General features: G+C 39.8%; 3 protein-coding genes across 3 annotated transcripts in view; 1 reads left to right on the forward strand and 2 right to left on the reverse strand.

Moving 5' to 3' along the window:
- Window positions 1-734: 734 nt before the first annotated feature.
- On the reverse strand, window positions 735-11126 carry wdr92 (WD repeat domain 92). Its single transcript, XM_017694109.2, has 8 exons — window positions 9661-11126; window positions 6797-6897; window positions 5437-5567; window positions 5252-5353; window positions 5029-5144; window positions 4634-4768; window positions 2821-2918; window positions 735-1422 (listed from the first exon to the last, which is right to left on the reverse strand). The coding sequence occupies exons 1-8, from the start codon at window positions 9844-9846 to the stop codon at window positions 1215-1217; spliced, it is 1077 nt and encodes a 358-aa protein (XP_017549598.1). The 5' UTR covers window positions 9847-11126; the 3' UTR covers window positions 735-1214.
- Window positions 11001-17064, forward strand: pno1 (partner of NOB1 homolog). Its single transcript, XM_017694110.2, has 7 exons — window positions 11001-11302; window positions 13167-13316; window positions 13416-13499; window positions 14335-14395; window positions 14484-14601; window positions 15413-15483; window positions 16521-17064. The coding sequence occupies exons 1-7, from the start codon at window positions 11105-11107 to the stop codon at window positions 16586-16588; spliced, it is 750 nt and encodes a 249-aa protein (XP_017549599.1). The 5' UTR covers window positions 11001-11104; the 3' UTR covers window positions 16589-17064.
- The window catches only part of ppp3r1a (protein phosphatase 3, regulatory subunit B, alpha a), a 32108-nt gene continuing 29670 nt past the window's right edge, over window positions 16841-19278 (reverse strand). The window contains exon 6 of the mRNA XM_017694111.2: window positions 16841-18437. Coding sequence (XP_017549600.2) covers window positions 18390-18437 — 48 coding nt within the window. The 3' untranslated portion in view covers window positions 16841-18389. The remainder of the gene's footprint in view (window positions 18438-19278) is intronic.

The following is a 19278-nucleotide window of genomic DNA, read 5'->3' on the forward strand; positions in this document are numbered from 1 at the left end:
AAGCCATGCTCAAAAGTTTTACTTTTATTCAACATTGATAGTTTGTTGTTTTCCATCAAGCAAAACATGTCCAAGTTTTTGGTTTTGATTTTTGGGCTTTTCCATACAAGACGGTTAATTTAGTTCTAAAAAACAAATTAGAAGATGTCTAACCATGTTAACAGGGAGTTTGGTGGGCAGGAAAAATATTTCACCCTGTCACAACTTCAGTCCTCAGAGAAAACACACTGGGCCTCACTCCTCAATATCTTCCTACGTGTGTTCGCGAACTTGCTCTCGAGAAAGCTCCTAAGAGTCTGTCAGATTCATGACGTGTTCTTAAGCCACAGAACTGTTCAGTTCTTTGTGCTCTTGATTGTGTGTAGATTCTGTTTTTATTCCTTGTAATCAGTATCTTTATAAAAACTAAGTGGGGTTTAAGAAGAAATTTCTTCTTAAGAACAGTTCAGTGGTTGCCTACAGACTCATTTTCACTTTTTCATTCTGAGGAATTTATTGGCAGGGTTTAGTCTAAATACATTGAAACATACAGTCACAGGCAAGTGTCTGAACACCAGTGATCAAATGACGTGTTTTGTTGATTTTCTAGTGAAAAAAGCTACATAAAAAACTACAGAGAACACACTTAAGTTTGGCTGAGTATTTTTCTGCATATTTGAGTGCAATATTTTAATTTGCTGAGTTAAGGGAAAATCTCTACTAGGAAAAACTTAAATATGGCATTTTCCTTCAAATGTTAGTTCACTATTTCTATTTGCTGATTTTATCATCACATTATAAAACAATATGCAAAAACTTGTATTTTTCCCCAATATGCAAAATAATCAGTAAATAAGCCGTAATTGTGTAGAAGTGTGTTCTCTGTACAGGATGTGTTCACTTATTTTCACAAAACATAATTTGACCAGGGGTGCCCAAACTTTCACATATGCCATATCTCAGCATGTGTGTGGGGAAAGTATCAGAAATTCAAAACAAATAGAAAAAGTAAAAATTGAGAATTCTGTGTGTGACTGAAGAAAAACTTACCATGCAACGTCATTACTGTGTAAAACATCATTTAATAATTCTATAACAATAGCAGAAAACAGTTTGAAAGAATAGAGACACAATACGTCTCTAAACTGAGGCTTGGAGTCTGTTTGCATATTAAGTGGATTCATTTTGAGTGGAAAAAACAGAGTAACTTCATACAGGTTTCACAGGCTTTTTGCTCAGACTCTGTTCAGCTTGGTGACGATAAGGACTCGCACAGACTGGTCGAAGGAAGAACACACACACAGGCCCTGCTTGTCTGGACTCCAGTCCAGACTGGCGATGGGTTGCGTGGACAGGTTGACGTTCTGCAGAAGGTTAAGTGTCCCAGCCACTCCTCCGTCCACCCCATCTCCATCTTTTTCACTCCTCTTGGCTGGATACTCACTGCAGCAGGTCAGGACAGTTACAGCGTCAATATAAAGTAGTGCTAGAGTAGCTGCTCCTTGCATAAACTCTTAGCTACATTTTATTTGATCTAGATTTAATTTTTTGTTGTTTTAAACATCCTTAATGTTCATAGAAATGTTTGTGTATTTCTATGTATGTACTTCTAACAGTTCCGGCCATGCAAGCTGATCGTTCTAACTGTGCTGTTGTTTCACCATAACATCACAGGTTTACCACAAATCACTTTGTTGAGACGTCGTTGCTAAGCAACGACTTTAACAGCAGTAGGAGACGCTCAAGCCATTTCAACGTTTTTACCTCTTACTTAGCCACAAATAGAGAAAAGACCCTTAAGATCACGTTTGACCGACAGCTGATTTGGTCTCTGAAGATGAGACGATACTAAATTTCCCAAACTGTCAGTTGGTTTGTGTGGAGCTGGAGAACAAACTGTCGGCTGAGCAGCGAGTGGGCAGAGCTCGTTACTCTTATGTAGCAACAAGCTACTTGTTAAGGAACTAAAATTTGGAGGAAGGAACTGAACGTTAAAACATATTAAACGCCGCGTTCACGGCCCAGTTTATTAATTTCTTACTGTATTTATTTAACTGTTGTATTAAAGCAATAGAACCCTCCAGGTCGTGTGTTATCGCTATAACATGACGGCTGTGATGATCTACAGCAACCAAATCACAGATTACCAAATTAATTACTATATTACTGTACTGTATTTTGTTGCATCTCTTTCAGGGCCCCACTATAAATGGGCTAACTAGTGGGCTAACCTGAACGATATGATAAATAATAGAAAGTATTTATTTCTACTTATTTATATGCATGACATGTCAAGCTGTCAGCATGTATTTATTACCATTTTTAAGTTCATGTAATAAAGCCAATGTCAGCATGGTCGCTTTTTCCACCTGCATACAACAACACAGTCCAGCTTATCAGCCTGGCATTTTAAATGAAAGTGTTATTTATCAACTCTTAATAAACATATTAACAGACTGATGAGAATAATTTATGTCACATGTCAGGCTCGAGTCCTTGCAGGTCAAAATATTGCAGACTTCAGCACACTGCCTCATTAAACACACCCAATTCAGCTAATTGGCAAGGCCTTCATGAACTGAATTCAGAGTTAGATGAGGGTAAACGCTGATCTCCACAGCACTTTGGCCCAGAAGGTCCCCAGTTTAACATGCCTGCATTGTGCCTCATGTTAAAACTGAGTTGTGCTACATGTTTAATAGGATTTTTGGCAACGTTCTCTAAAGCTTTTCCAACGCTGCAGTAGTTGCAATGAAAGAAACCATTTGTGGGCGGAGCCTGGATAGACCAAAAATGCTAAAACACTCAACTTTCTAAAACTTTCAGCACTGATCGACTTACTATTTCCATAAATACAAGCTGCCCGCTCCGCCTGCTGTCATGAAGACGTCTCGGTTTTGAGGCAAATGCCTCACTTGCCATACTGTAGATTTATGGGCCTAAAAGCAAAAAAAGAACATAAAGAGTAAACGTGTATAGGTAAAGGGTTCATAAGACATGGTGGGCTGAGTTTTCTGAAGCTTTATTTCAGGCTTCTGTAAAATAAAGTGTATCTAAACAATCAGTATTTCATTTTCTTCTTTCTCTCCTTGAAAAGGCCTGTATCCTATCCTTGAATTTTATTGTTCCCCTGAGGTCCACTTACGAAGTTTTTGTACTAAGAACCGTCAGTTACATAATTTTTCAACGCCTCAGTAAACAGTATACAGGCTATTTTTGTTACTGGGCCTTTAAAATTGACATATGTAAATAATATCTGCTCGTATTGTGCCTAGTAGTGGGCAGTATGGGGAAAAATTAATATCATGGTATAATTAAGATTAAGGATAGTTTCGATATACATCATGGTATAGTGTATTTATGCATTATTGTTGGATAGTTAAGGAAACCTTTTTTTGCAGATTAACAATGGCACTTTATCCTGTATGTCCCTTCACTTTTAATAAAAAACATATTTAACAACTGAAGTAAATCTGAAAAATTCTTATGGGATGAAACAGAAATGAACAACATACAAATAGATGTCAGTATTGCTTTGTAACCCTAACGAAATAAAGGCAAGTGTACGTAAAGCCCACAGGAGCTTCTCTGAGTGCAGAAAAAATTGTACAAAGCTGAAATCAGCTCCTTATTTACCAGCTTCTTGTTTGAATTTTCTTGTTCCACCTTAGATGGTACAGCAGTTACATTCAGGCATGAGAAGCTTTCAAAGAAAGCCAATTTCAGCCTCGTCAAACCGGCCCTGAATGTTGGTTTACATCCGAAAGTAGTTCGTCTTCTTATGTGTATCTCTTCAGCTTTAATGCACGAGACGCTGCTGGAATTTAGTAAATATTATAGCCAATTTTAGCTGAGCTGTTGCCTCAAGCAGCTGGCTGAGTGAGGAGCACCATAGGCAGTGTACAAGAGACTGGCTTTTCCTCCCACCCTCTTTTCCCCTGTTAACTCACTAACTCATTACAGTCTGATGTCTGGTCCTCTGACAATAAACTGGACTGACTTACCTCCAACTGCAGCTCACCACACAGGAGGTGAGGGAATCAGCATGTTTTGCACTGCTTATACGTTGCATTATCTGCATTTATTTGTATAACAATAAAGACAGGACTAATACCTTAAAAAGAATTTCAGCCGGTATATTAGATGAACTGGTATTTCGCCAACCTCTAATCATGCCTTATTCTAAAAGCATCCCAGGCTGAATAGGTGGATAAGCGCAAATGTGTTTGTTTCTGTGACATCATCAAAACAACAAATTCAAAATGGGCACAGCTCAGTTTCATTATATGGACTGTATGGAGTCGGGGGGTGAATTGTACAATGCGAAACTTTAATAATGTTTACAAACTACATCAGACACTTATGTCAGCCACTTAAAACAGTCTGATATATAAGAGTTTTTAGTCATATTCGTTATACAAGTTAAATGGGAATTTCACAGATTAAAAAGAAAATGAATAAATAAATAAAATCATGTAATACTTAACGTAATAATATTAAAATCCACATATTTCTTCCACGTCTACAAACCAAATATACAATTTGTAAACATACACCCATCTTCTGTATGTCTATATGAAATATTTTAGCGCTTTGTGGTAATTATGGGGGGAAAAAAAAAACCAAAAAAAAAAAAAAAAAAAAAAACACATACCTTTTCTGAAACAGATGCAAAGCCTTTGGTCGGGTGCTGAGTTCTCATGTCAAAGACATGGAAATTGCCCTCTAAAGATGTCGCCACGAGTTTGTTCATACTGATATCCTTCCTGTCGAATTCAACACTGCACACCTAACAGAGGCATAAAAAAATGAGTTTAATTCAGACCGTCAGGATAGCAGAATTCACAGACACTCACTGTTTATCATCAACACACTTAAAATATTCTTACATTAAAAAGCTCTAGAACACATCAGAACTGTTTTATGAGCAAAGCCTGTATATCTCTCATAGCCAGGTGTGCTAAATAATGCATCCACTCACACATATGAGGGAAAGTGAAAAGAAATCTCTGAAAGCCAATCAAGGCCCAGAAACCTGCTGCCACTTACGCCATTTTTAATGTTGTTCTCCCATCGCACAGACATATTTCGGAGGTCAAACAGCTTGACATCACCGTTGTCATAACCAGCACACACACAGCGGTCCTGATCATTGAAAGCGTGGCCTTTTAACAAAAATAAATTTAAAAATTGGCGATAATTAAACTGAGTTAAATGTTTTTGGCATTTTTGCACTTTTCATGCATTTATTAGATTCACTGTAAATACATGCCAAAGGCAACTGTCCAACAGTCTCTCTTGGATTCCCCTTCAGCTGGCTCCATGTTTGCCACAGGCGTGTCTTTTTGCCTTGGGTCCCACACCTTCACTGTCCCTATAACAACAAGCCCAAACAATAGAAACATTTGGCCACAAACTGCTACCACAAATATCCCTCAACAGTAACTGCACACTTACCGTCTCGGCTTCCGGTAACAATTTCTGGAGCGCCACCTCCGATACCCAACCCTCCAACTCCATCAATGCAGTTTACTATTTCTTTATGGGCTTTCACCGAGTACACCGGCACCTCTGGCGCTTCCAGATTCCTGAAGAAGCAATTCACATTGAAGTCTGCGTGTTACCGAAAACCAGGATGGTGAAAGTAGTATCACTGCGTTCACACTAGCTCTTGTGGGTGTTCGAGGCCACACGTGTGGACATGCACAACGTCCAGGTTCCGACAAAGAAAACTGTACAGCTGATTTTCCACTGTATCGTACCGACATTACTAAACTGTACTCACCTTTTTTTCCCCACTAGGCAAATCTGGCACCTGGTGGCACCTTTTTATTAATACCACCTCCGTTGAGGTTCCAAGTGATTAACAATTTTCTCCAACCAATCAGTAAACACATATGCTAATGTTAGTGAACAGGTTAGCGTAGCCTTTGGGGTCACTTTTTTTGAGCAACCAGAATCGTCTTGTCGTCTGACTGCTGATGTAGTTTTTCCCCAAATTCTCCTTTTTGTCAGCAGGCTTTCTCGCTGATATCAGCCTCTTCTGAACAGAATTTCACCTCACTTTCATCTGGCATCACTATGACGACTGGCTACATTGAGGGGCACTGCATCTGAAGAGGAAAATTAAGTAGCTGGTACTAAAATGGAGTTGAGCCGTGTCGAGTCGAGCCGGTACCATGTAGATAAAAAATCTCTTTTTTTTTTTTTTTACCCAATTTTCTCCCCAATTTAGTCATTTCCAATTCCACCTGTTACTTAGGACTCCCCCGGTCACATGATACTATCAATGCTAGGAGGGTGAAGGCAACACAGGCTTCCTCTGAGACCTGTGAAACCAGCCACCGCTTCTTTTCGAACTGCCACTCACACAACGTCACAGGACAGCCGAACGCGCTCGGAGGAAAGCGCCAAATGCCAGATCTGTTACGTCAGCTAACAGATACCTGCACTGACTAGTATCATGTTGAGTGATGGGAGGAGAAGGTGGGCCATCCTACTCACCCAGAGAGAGCGAGGCCAGTTGTGCTCTCTTGGACTCCAGTTCTAAAGGCAAACGAGGGTCAAACCTTTTACTAGCAAGATGTACCTAATCAAGCGGCCGGTGTGTGTATATTTGGAGGGAAAAAAAGCGCCGTATAAATAGCCTCAGAGGCTAGACCTCAATAGACCTCAGACCCCGTGCCTACAGCTGGTCAGAAGAGGAGGCTACAAATCGCACACTCCCACAGGAAATGACTGGACGCTTGTCGCTCTGCCGTCTCCTAGTGTGAACAGAGGGTAAGAGAGGAGACAAATGTAATTCATTTTATCGTACCACACGTGAAGATTGCCACCAAAGTCGCCTGTGGCCAAATGCCTCTGCTGGAGAGATGTAGCTCCAAACGTTCCACATTTTATTGGCTTGGGTTTCTCTATCTGAAAGACAGAAAGCAGGACATAAACACAGCATCGATTTATGCAGCTCCGCTAGCACACAGATTTGAGCACACCTGGTTTGACTGGATGCCTCAGAATCAGTGCATGTTTTTATGATCTAAAAGCCATTCTATAAAACGCAGGATGATAAATACTGATGCCTGTTGGTGAAGACTTTCGAGAGCACCCTGGACAGCCAAGAAAACAAATGGATCCTCGACCAAAGCCTCTCATTTCCTCTTGCTATAAACCCAGATAACCAAACTGAATCTCTTAATTCGGACATTTTGTGAGGGGACACAGTTCAGTAAAAAAGATAACTATGCTTGAAAGAGTAAAGGAGAAAGAGGAAAGTCAGTAACAGGATGGATGGATGGATGGATGAACAAGACATTAAGAAGCCTGAGGACCCAAGCAGAAGACAAGTGTCTGGAGAAAAACAACCCATAAGGTCACCAGGAGTCAGAAACAACTTGGTGACACTTAATAGTAATAATAGAGACATTCTGAAGTTTTGTGCTTAAATGCTTGAACTTCGCTTCTAGGAGCAACATAAGGAGCAAATCCGATGCCTATGTAGGAAAAACAACCTAATATTCTATAAAGTAGTTTCAAGCCAATTCAAATACCCAAACTATCCTAAAGAAGTCTGAAAATACTCATGGGAATCCTTTAAATGGGTCTGTTATACATAAGCATAACACAAGACATAAACCTAGTTTCAGTGTACTTAAGACATCCAGCCAGTTTCAGCCTACTTAAAAACTACTACATCTCGCTTAATTAGTTTACACATAGGATTACAAGATGGAAGTTTAAGCAAAAAACTTTAACTCAATATCCTCCCACAAATATTTCAGAACATTTTAAAGTCCAAACAAAGTTTTAAGGAGATTTACTTCACTAATATTTGTTGAAATTACTAATACAAATCTAGTAACACACACTTTCGTTTATAATCCATAGTTACTGACGTAAATCTAGTTAAAACCAGCTCATTTGGATCGGTTTTACAGACTGAAGAGTTGTGTCCAAAAAGCTTCCCAGCATTCAAATAAAATCGAAGTTTATTTACGTAGCGCTTTTTACAACAAGTGTTGTCACAAAGCTGCTTTACAGAAAAATCCGGGTCTGAGACACCGTGAGTGTCGCTAATGGCAACAGAGGCTAGGGAAATCTCCCTAAGAGCGAGAGGAAGAAACAGTTGTTTTATTTGATGCCAAAAATATTACACTAATTCAGATTCAAGTTAACCTAACTAATTAAAAACGAAGCAGAACTTAGTAACGGCTATGGTTCTATTTAGAACAGTTGGTTCTATGTAGATCCATTTTATGCTGAAGGGTTCTTTGCATGGTGAAATGGTTGTTCGTATGAGTGGAGAATGTGTTGATGGTTCTATAAACAGCCTTTTTGAAAATCAAGAAAGGGTTCTGCTATGGTTACGATATCAAGCTTGTACACAACAGAAGAATGCTTTCTGGTACTCTGTTAAACCATGTACTACACATTCTTCTTCAGTCTGAAGAACCATTTCACCATGCAAAGAACCATTTGAGCACAAAATGGTTCTATATAGAATGTAATGGGCCTTTTTCTTAAATGTGTTCTTGATTAAGATCCCAAGAAAAAGTCAAAAGTCAAAGTCAGAATCGTCCTGAAAACTGCTTAAGCGGGTTTTAAGAAGAAATTTCATTTTAAGAATGGTTGGTGAATGAGGCTCATTGCTCTACACAGATGGCCTTCACGAAAAAAAACCCTTGAAGAACCGTGTTTTTAAAGAGTCTAGAGTGCTGCCAGCTCAATGGACACTGTGTAAAATGAAGGGGCTGTGTAAGTTAACCATACAAACTCCTTGTTTCTACGCTCACTGTCCATTTTATCAGCTCCACTTACTATATAGGTGCACTTTGTAGTTCTACCACTGATCTGGTGGATCATTCTCAGCTCTGCAGTGGCGTCTTAGCGTGTGTTGTGCTGGTACGAGTGGATCAGACACCGTAGTGCTGCTGGAGTTTTTAAACACTGTGTCCACTCACTGTCCACTCTATTAGACACTCCTACCTTGTCGGTCCACCTTGTAGATGTAAAGTCAGAGACGAAAGCTCATCTGCTGCTGCACAGTTTGTGTTAATCATCCTCTAGTCCTTCACCAGTGGTCACAGTCTACTGCCCACAGGACGCTGTTGGCGGGATATTTTTGGTTGGTGGACTATTCTCAGTCCAGCAATGACACTGAGGTATTTAAAAACTCCAGCAGCACTGCTGTGTCTGATCCACTCAGACCAGCACAACACACACCAACATACCACCACCACGTCAGTGTTACTGCAGGGCTGAGAATGATCCACCACCCAAATAGTACCTACTCTGTGAGGGTCCATGGGGGTCCTGACCACTGAAGAACAGGATAAAAGGGGGCTAACAAAGTATCAGAGAAACAGATGGACTACAGTCTGTAACTGTAGAACTACAAAGTGCAGCTATAGAGTAAGTGGAGCTGATAAGATGGACAATGAGTGCAGAGACAAGGAGGTGGTCAGAAAGTTATGCCTGACTGGCGTTTAACTCGTATATAAGGTGATTTAAGTTTGAATCTGTTCAGTAATTTCACTTAATTCCTTCGAGGCGGTAAGTCTGCATGACGCTGCCTCTGTCTTGTTGCCATGACAACGAGGCGCGGAGAGGTTTCTAGAAATCAGGCGGTTGTCAGTAAACAGTAAAGAAAACCATTAGAAACATTTATAAGCGGACGAAGCTCACCTCTTTCACCAGCTGGGCGTCTCCGTGCTGAATCTCGTAGATCTGCAGGACTCCGGTTCCTCTCGCGAAGTTACCCAAACACACAAACTTGGCGCTGCAGGGGATCCACCTGCAGTCGAACACCGTGTAGTTCAGACTCTTCTGGACGTGAGCGATAATCTGAGGCTTCTCCAGAAGCGCCGACATGCTGGTCACAAAACGGGATATCTGACAAAATCAGACTAAAACTCCGGAATCTGGTCTAAACCTCACACTTCACACCACAGCTCCACTCTGCCTGTCTGAGTGGGGTCCGTCGGCGCAGGGAGAGTCGTTCACACCGCTGCCTGATCTCTCGCCCGCGATATGCGCCAACAGTACTGTTAATGAGACTTCAGTCGAAGAAACACTGGCCTGAACACATTTATAAAGCCATTACAATATTACTCATACGAGTCAAGTGGGGTTATTTTCTATGTTTGCGTTGATACGGCTGTTTATCCATATTTTATCCCTGGCCGGACAAGCGGTGCCGAGTTTCCTGGAGTCGACTCCGACTCGCGACTCCTGCCGCTGGAAATGACTCCTCGTCTCAGTTTTAGCCAAGACAGCTCCAAAACTGGTTATAAAAGGGTTTTGACGACCCGATAACATTAGCGACTGTGGTCAGAATTCTTTGAAACTGATCCATTTTCAATTCCATCCATTTTCTAAGCCGCTTCTCCCTCAGGGTCGCGGGGGGTGCTGGAGCCCATCCCAGCGGTCATCGGTCGGAAGGCAGGATACACCCTGGACAGGTCGCCAGAAGTTGGGTGTTCTGTTCCTCATGAGGCTGAGGCGGGTTTCGTATTCGCCAGCTTCTTATTCGACTTCTTAGGTCCACCTTAAACGATGCAGCAGCTACTTTAATGGATGTACCTGCAGTGCCATTTAAGGTGGAATGGTAATTTGAATAAATTGGTAAATAAGGAGCGAGTCTCAGCTTCACCCTCTTTTCCTCCTTTTTGTTCCTTGTTCTGTTTGTAGTCTATGTTTATTGCGAGGAGGAGACTTCAAGCATTTCGACTCTTGGAGTCGTTGGCCGAGAATCGACTCCATCTCCCAGGCGTGTTGGAATCGAAGAACCGATTCTTCTGGATTCGACTCCCCATTACTACATAGCTGTTCACATTCCTGCCTGATCGCTCGCCCACGATATGCGCTACTGTTTATGAAACTTTAGCCGAGGAGATTTTGGCCATAACACATTAACCGATTAATTACAATATTACTCATATTACTCAGGAGGATGTAGTTTATTTTTTGCTTCGGCACGGTCGTTTACTGGCACTCTGGCTCTGCTCGGACAAGACTGAGGTCCTTTCAGTAGAATGGCCGCCGCCGTGTGTCGGAGATAAACAGTCCTGCTGGATTATTTTGCGCGTTTTCATTAATTCTGAGTCATTAATCGTCCCACGCGTTCACAATGGCCGCTGCCGATAACACCACACCTGAGCTGACCGCTGTCATGGACTGTGATGGCGAATCGGAGGGTTTCGAGAAAGTAAAATCGAAGAAAAGTCAGAAGCGCAAACGCGTCGCGGCTGAAGCGGAGATGGAGACTGGAGACGCGGCGGCGCCGAAGAGACCGCACTTCCCCCCCATATCGGGGGACAGACTCACGGTAACGGACAGTGGCGTGTTAAACACGTTTAAACGTCACACGTTTAATCCTCTGCGGTGTAAATTCAGCTTCATAAAGCCACGGCTAACTTTAAAGCCCTCCACGTGTCTCTCCGCGCATGCGCGGAACGCAGCTGAGGCCCACACTGAGCACGAGTCCGTCTGATGCGCGAGTGTGGCTGATCAGTTACACAAGTTAAAGATGAACTCCGTCGATTTTTTCACATTTTCCGCCTAATTCAGTCTTTGCGGTGTAAACAAAGTCATCTAGAGCGGTTTGATGTGAAATTATTCGCTTCAGGTGAACTCACCTCTTCAGGGTTGCTCACAGTGGTGGTGATAGGAACCAGAAGTCGCAGCTCTTCAACGCCGCTGTATCACATTCAGAATACTTTATTGAGCCCAGAGGGAAATTGCGGTTATTACAGTTGCAGCCATTTATGTAAAAGAATTCAAAATTTTAATGATTTAAAAAAACAAAAAAGAAATTTGCAATATGAGCATGAGATTTAAATTCTTATGAATACAGTAAAGCAGCAGTGAGTGTGATAATAAAACATGCTGTATAAAGCAGTTCAAGTTATTGCACCTCTGAGTTATTGCACACATTATTATTATTATTATTATTATTATTATTATTACACACATGAACAGTACAGTTTGGTATTGCGATTTGCGCAGATGAACCACAGTATCACACACTGAGGGTGGAGTTATAGAGTTCGATGGCCACAGGTAAGAGTGACTTCCTGTGGCGCTCTGTGGTGCATTTTGGTAAACAACTCTGACTAAGGTTCTTTATCATGACAGACTCCTGACAGTTTAACCCACTGATAACAGAGGCTGATTTTCATCAATCTGTTGGTCACTGTGACTCTAATAGGCCTCTGACAGTAGTAGTCGGCTGTCATTGGGTTATCCAAGTGCTTCTGTCCAGTGACTGGCTGGTTTCTTTTTCCCTTTCCAGTGTTGTACTTTAAAGTCTTTTCCTCTGTTTATGTTGCTCTTGTGTTTCTGTTTTGCTGTCTGGTGTGGACCAGAGGAGGATGGGTTCTCTTTTTGAGTCTTGGGTCCTTTGAAAACTCCTTTGAGTTTTTCTTCCTCTGAGGGAGTTTTTTTTGCCCTTGCCTTGCTCAGGGGGGCCTGGACAACAGCTGCTGTGAAAAGCCCCATATAAATAAACGCTGACTGGACTGGAACAGAGCATTTCACATCAAACTACTCTGAGTGACTGTTTTGTAAACACATCTCAGCCATTGAATTATGCAGAAATGTTGAAAAAAAGTTTTGGCCCTAAATGTTCACTTAAACGTATTTTATGTTAAGAAGGGAAATCTTTATGTGGAAAGCAAAAAAAAAATGTCCGTAGTTGTTTTGGATTCTAAGTTTTGCCGTTCAAGTTTTTGACAATTTGATGATGTAAAAATGCAGCTTAATGTATCCCATGATCAAAATAATTTTTCTCAACTGTGGCGTATTTTATTAATATTTTGAGATACTAGATCAAGGTAATAAATCTTAAAAGGTTTAATGATTGAGTATTAAATTAGAAGAAAGTAAGTAATTATTTCAGGATTATGTTACTTCAATATTAGGAGTCTTTTTTTGACATATTAAGTCAATATTTTGAGAAGGGAATTCATTATTTTGTTATTTTGCCATATGAATCTTTTGGGAAATTAAGTCAGAATAAGTTGTTTTGAAACTTTTTTTGCTGCCAAAAAAAAAAAAAGCAATTTTCTTCTCGCCTTCAGCCTTCAGCTATTTCGTCGTGTTGCCGACCGCAGTGTTGTCCGTCTGTTAAGATGTGTTTTTAGCCATATCGGTAAGTTCTCGATGTGTAACTGTTTTGGTTTGTTTTTCAGGGAGGTGCTGTTGAAATGAGGAAAATACCTGTTCCTCCCCATCGCTACACGCCTCTGAAGGAGAACTGGCTCAAAATATTCACACCCATTGTTGAGAACCTACAACTTCAAGTCAGATTTAATCTCAAAACAAGAAACGTTGAGATTAAAGTAAGAAAAAAAGAATCTCCGTAATTAACGTGATGAAGTGGTGATTCGTTTTCAGTGCATGTTGTTGCTCCCTCCTTTACTGTTCCTTTATTTTTACAGACATGCAAGGAAACACAAGATATTGGTGCTCTGACGAAAGCAGCAGATTTCGTAAAGGCATTTGTTCTAGGATTTCAAGTCGAGGTGGGTATTTAAACAGTATTTTCCAGGTTAAACAGGGTGATTCGAAAAGATTAATCTGGTTGCAAAGTGCCACATTTTTACAACCGTGAGGCGCCTATAGGAACCAATCACATACTAATTGGGAGTCATAGAGTTTCTGACTGTCACTAAGTCGGTTGCCTTCAGTCTGAGAGATGAGACATATGAGCAGAAAGCATTCTGCGTTCTCCACTTCAATTAGAGTGAATCCATCATAACTGCAATGTGATTTTCATGGGCAGCGAAGCTCCAACAGCTTGGAGCGTTCGTCGTTGGTTCCACAGCACTGGATGACCTCCGAAATCACACTGAAAGAGCCGTGAGTGCAGCGACACCGACATGCACAATCCAGTATGGGGTGAATTTTACTATGGTGTTGATGTCGGATAGTGTAGCGGTTAACACCTTTGCCTTCTATGCTGTAGACTGGGGTTCAATCCCCGACCAGGGCAAACACCCTACACTATACCAATAAGGATCCTTGGGCAAGACTCCTAACACCACCTTGGCCTACCTGTGTAAAATGATCAAATTGTAAGTCGCTCTGGATAAGAGCGTCAGCCAAATGCCATAAATGTAAATGTAATGTCGTCTGTACAGCTGGAGGGGATTCAGACTGAGCTCTTAATAAACTTTATGCTCATTTACAGTTTACTGCATTGCTCTGTAATGACTTACAAGTGAAATAAATCATTTTGAAATCGGATGAATCTTTTTGAATCACCCTGCATTTAAAACAGTTCTTAATTATGTTCGTTACTCTGTTGGAAGCAGCTGTTCTTGTCATATAAGCACTAATCTTATGAATATCCTACAGGACGCTCTTGCGCTCATCAGACTGGATGAACTCTTCTTGGAAACATTTGATATCACAGATGGTAAATTTATACCCAGTGTTGTTTCAGAGAAAACATATTCTTTATTTGTAAATGTCTCATTATAATGTCTGCATTTATTTTGGTGCAGTTAAACCTCTCAAAGGAGATCACTTGTCTAGAGCTGTTGGCAGAATAGCAGGCAAAGGAGGAAAAACAAAATTCACCATTGAAAATGTCACCAAAACCAGGATTGTCCTTGCAGACACGTGAGTGTAAACGTTACAAACTTTCACTTATTCACTCTTGATTTTAACGTTACAAACTTTCACTTATTCACTCTTGATTTTAACGTTATAAACTCACTTATTCACTCTTGATTTTAACGTTATAAACTTTCACTTATTCACTCTTGATTTTAACATTATAAACTCACTTATTCACTCTTGATTTTAACGTTATAAACTCACTTATTCACTCTTGATTTTAACGTTATAAACTCACTTATTCACTCTTGATTTTAAGGTGACAAATATAAATTGCCAGTGGTAAACATTAGCAGGTTAACTGGGAACATATTGTGGAAAACTGAATATTCCTGATTTTTCTGAAAAAAAAAAAAAGACTAAAATTTCGACACATGCTGCTCACTTTCCAGTCCATATATGGAGAAAAAAAAATGTATTTCTTGTGATGTTACAAAATTCAACGCATTTACATAAACCCACTAATTCAACAGTTCCTATAGCAGTTTAGCTCCAGCTTACAATTTATAAGGATTGTTTAAGCCTGGACTGCTTTCTGAATGAGGGCAACAAGTTAGAACAGAGCTTATTTCCACATTTTAAAGGCACAGGAACAAAAAAACAGTCTGAGATATTTTAAGATTATTTATCTTTTTCTACTAATTCTAAGAGATAAGAGGGTGGAAATGGTTGTGTTAAAATTAATTATTACTGTTTTTGCTGAAGAAACCCCACTAACATTGTAAATGGACCTCAAGGGGGATGCAAGATGCAAGAAAAAAAAGTTTGCATAGCATGGGCTAAGATTCGTGTTTATTCCTTTCATATTTTGCAGGAAAATTCATATATTGGGATCTTTTCAAAATATAAAAATGGCACGGACAGCGATATGCAACCTTATCTTGGGTAAGTGGAATCAAAAGATTGATATTTTGGGTGTTTTTCTGTTGCACGTTCAAAAACATTTGTTGCAAACATGCATCGAACAGAACTTACGGTTCTAGTTCATCTTCCAACTACTTGACTGATGGCTAGAACCATCACAACAATGATGAACAGTTTTGTCTTTTGGTCATTTTATGCCACTGTAATCTGGCCAATTAGAGGCTTTCCTTGCTAATTATAGCTTAACATATTAACTGATATGAAATGGAAACTAAAACTAGGGGAGCAGTGATGCCCTGTTAACAGCAGGAGGCGCACTCACAAGGGCTTCATTCACCAATGTCTTCCTGTTTTTTTTCTTAAATGTGTTCTTGAGAAAGATCCCAAGAAAAACTCGAGATTCATGACGTGTTCTTATAGCGCAGTACTGTTCACTGTTCTTACCCAAGAACAAACCCCAAATAAGGTTATGCAGAAAACTGTGGCTGTTAAAAGTAACTTCTTAAGAACAGTCGGTGAATGAGGCCAACTTCTGAGTTCATTGCACTATAATAACAGCAGTAGTCGTCAGCTAACTAACATACTTCACATTATATAATGTTATTATTTATTCAGCTGTGTGTATATCTCTTGTTGCTTGGTGAAAGATATAGCAGTTGATTGAGTCCCAGTTGAGTAGTTTAGGGTTCCCAACTTGAGAAGATGTAAAATAAGCTGTAACTCCTCAATACAGAGATTAGCTTCTGTAATAAGAGTGAGACGTAACAGTGTTTGGTGACTGTCTTCACCTGGAAAAGTAAAGAGTTTGCTGTTTGTGTCATTAGCAAAAGCAGAAATAGAACTTCTTTGAGCACCATCACATCCTGTTGCTGCCAACCTTGAGCAGCTACCAAAACCCATGAAACTAGAACCTTTTGTCCTGGGCTGATGGCCAACAGTTCCAGTTTTGTTACCAAAGGTTTCAGTGTTCGTGCAGTGGAAAAACAGCCCTTGTTTGTATGTCATGGTGCTGAAACAAACAGCAGGAACTGGACTGATGTTTCCTTTTGCCCCAACAGGGAGCCCGCCATCAAAGGTGTATGGCAACATTCGGGCGGTTGCCAGTCGTGCAGCTGAGAGATTCTAAGACTGGTTGGAACCATAACATGCTGAACAGCTCATGGACTGATACGGAAACGTGTCGATTTATAGACTCGCAGGAATACCGGCCTGAAATCAACTGACTGGACTCATCCAGTCATCAGAAGACTCGTCTTTGATTCTTATGGATCACTTCACTAATTGCTATGAACATTCACTCGTTGAGTATAACTCAAAAAAATAAAAATAAACCACATCCCACTGGAAATGAGGCAAGTCGTGAATTCAGTAAGAAAGATGGTATTTTAAAGATTTATTTAATTTTCATACAGTATCCCGCAGTAGACAATATAATGCAGCATGCACTGTGGACATCTCTCACCTGAAAGAGGGGGATTTTCAGATGTTGACTCATGAGTGAAATACCCATTTCGCTAAAGTGGAGTGAAATTAACTCTCATATTAAAGATGAGACTTTTAATCTGAAAAAAAAAAAAACTCCACAAGGTATTCTGCTTGAAGGAATATGACTCAAGTCAGTTCACTGCCACTTTTGCAAAGAACTAATTTTGTTTTTATTCAAGAGTATCATCAATTTTCATTTAACTAAACTTGGGCAACATTCATAACTCTCAGATCAGTGATATTTAACATCGTAACCTACGTGTAAACAGTAGGAGTGCTGTAAATCGGAAAACATGCAGAAAGGAAAATGTGCATGCAAGCACTGGAGAAGCTCAGGGGGTTTCAGGATGCAGAGTTGCGATTAAAGAAAGATGAAGATGCACAGAAACGGGTAAAGAGGCAAAACCTTATTTTCAGCCAAACTATTTAGTCTTGACATGCCAAAATCTTAACGCTATGAAAGAGGTTACGTAGTTGACAGTTTGGGTGTGTTGTATTTAAATTACAGTGCACAGTTCTTCCAGATGGGGGCATCACAAGTAAAAAATGAAATGTACTGTTAACGATGATAAAATCTCAGACATTATTTAAATGAACAAGTGCTGCCTGCAGATAAACTATCAATATTTAATCAATGAAATGCTCCTAACGAAATAGTAACTTTTCAAAAGATGTTGCCTTAAATAAGATGTTTAACCATATGTAAACCATAAATACAGCTGTTTTCTTGGCATCTGTTTCTACTGGACTGTCTCACTGAGTTAAACAGAAGAGAGTTACTCTGCAATAATATAAACATTTATAAATAAATATTCTATCACAATAAAAAATGCTATTGTGGAACTTGATTAAATGCAAGTGAAACATCTCATTTCACAAAAATGGAAAGGAAAAAAAAAAACCTGTTCACTTGTAAATAAAAACTGCATCAAAACAGAATGCAAGTCAAACCAGATTCCCCAAAGAATAATAATAATAATAATAATAATAATAATAGGCAGTATTTATGTCTGGTTTCCAGGTTCTGCTTGGCACATTATAACCTACGTCTGTACTGTACTGAGATTTTGAATATTTTCCTCCTTTGAAAGCAGTCTATATACTTGTTTAGAAAAGAAAAAAAAAAAACAAAGACAATAAATATTCCAAAAAATAACCATTACAAAACAAAACTGAACAAGCCAACTCGTCTTCCCGTCTCTGGACAAAGATGCTCTTAGTCGTTCTTCAGTCAGTAAAGTGCTACACCAGGTTATTGAGAGGACTAGAGTTCAATAACACTTACACGTTGGCTTCACCAGGCTCGTGTTAGCAAAAATGTAGCTTCACAGAGTAAATACTTCCATTGAAATATAGAGAGCATTTGCTGGATATCTTGAGCAGATCATCAGAGATGGAAAGGAAAGCGCATGTTGTAGGGGGGCAGGGGACTGGCTGGACGCTCACACGTCCACTACCATTTTTTTGTGTATGTCGAGACCACCGACAACCTGGAAAAAATGTGAGAAGTTTGTCAAAATCATACCAAAACAGCCTGGCAGTAAACCTACTAGCCACAAAGAAAAATGTAAGATTATGTAAAGTGAAAAGAACCATGTAACAGTAAGGCAAAGTGGGATAAATATAACGATCTACAACATGAATCATGATATTTGGGGATTCACTGATATGGGAATTGCAGCCTGATGCAGATATCTAATATGTTTCATAGACTACCTGGATTAGCGTTACAGGGAAATAAACTTATTTCTGTAGAGTTCAGCAGACATTTTATCCTCGCATTCTCCAGGGTGTATTTTGGTTTATCCATCTGAATTCAAATGACCAAATCGTAAGGCAAATTATTCAGTAACTGCATGAAATACATGCCAATTTTTTTTTCTTTTGTAAAAACTCCCATCAAATCAACAGAAAATGTGTTTTGTGATCTCACATATTGCTAAATATTTACAATTTACTGCTGAAAGCCAAAAATTTCAGACGCTCTGTGTGTTATTTTATAAAAGTCATTTTTACAGAGCAGATCACTGAAGAGACGCCGTCTGTTTATAGTTTATAGCCCAGATTTGTGGAAAACGTCTCGACTTTCAGTGAAAAAACAGCTTCTTTTATTATAGGGGATTAAAATGACATCATCTGTTTGACTGGAAAGAAGAGTTACAGCCTCATACGACACCCAGCTTCTGAATGTAGCTTATGAAATATGACAGTTATGAAGAATATGATTAAGTGCGTTTTGGAACCACCGGTGGTCTCAAGGAGGTTAAAGAGGTTCACACACTAGCCCTCTTCCAGAATACAATTACTCTGTATAACAAAACATCAGCTAAA

This window comes from Pygocentrus nattereri, chromosome 5 (assembly GCF_015220715.1).
Source record: "Pygocentrus nattereri isolate fPygNat1 chromosome 5, fPygNat1.pri, whole genome shotgun sequence".
NCBI classification, from domain to species: Eukaryota; Metazoa; Chordata; class Actinopteri; order Characiformes; family Serrasalmidae; genus Pygocentrus; species Pygocentrus nattereri.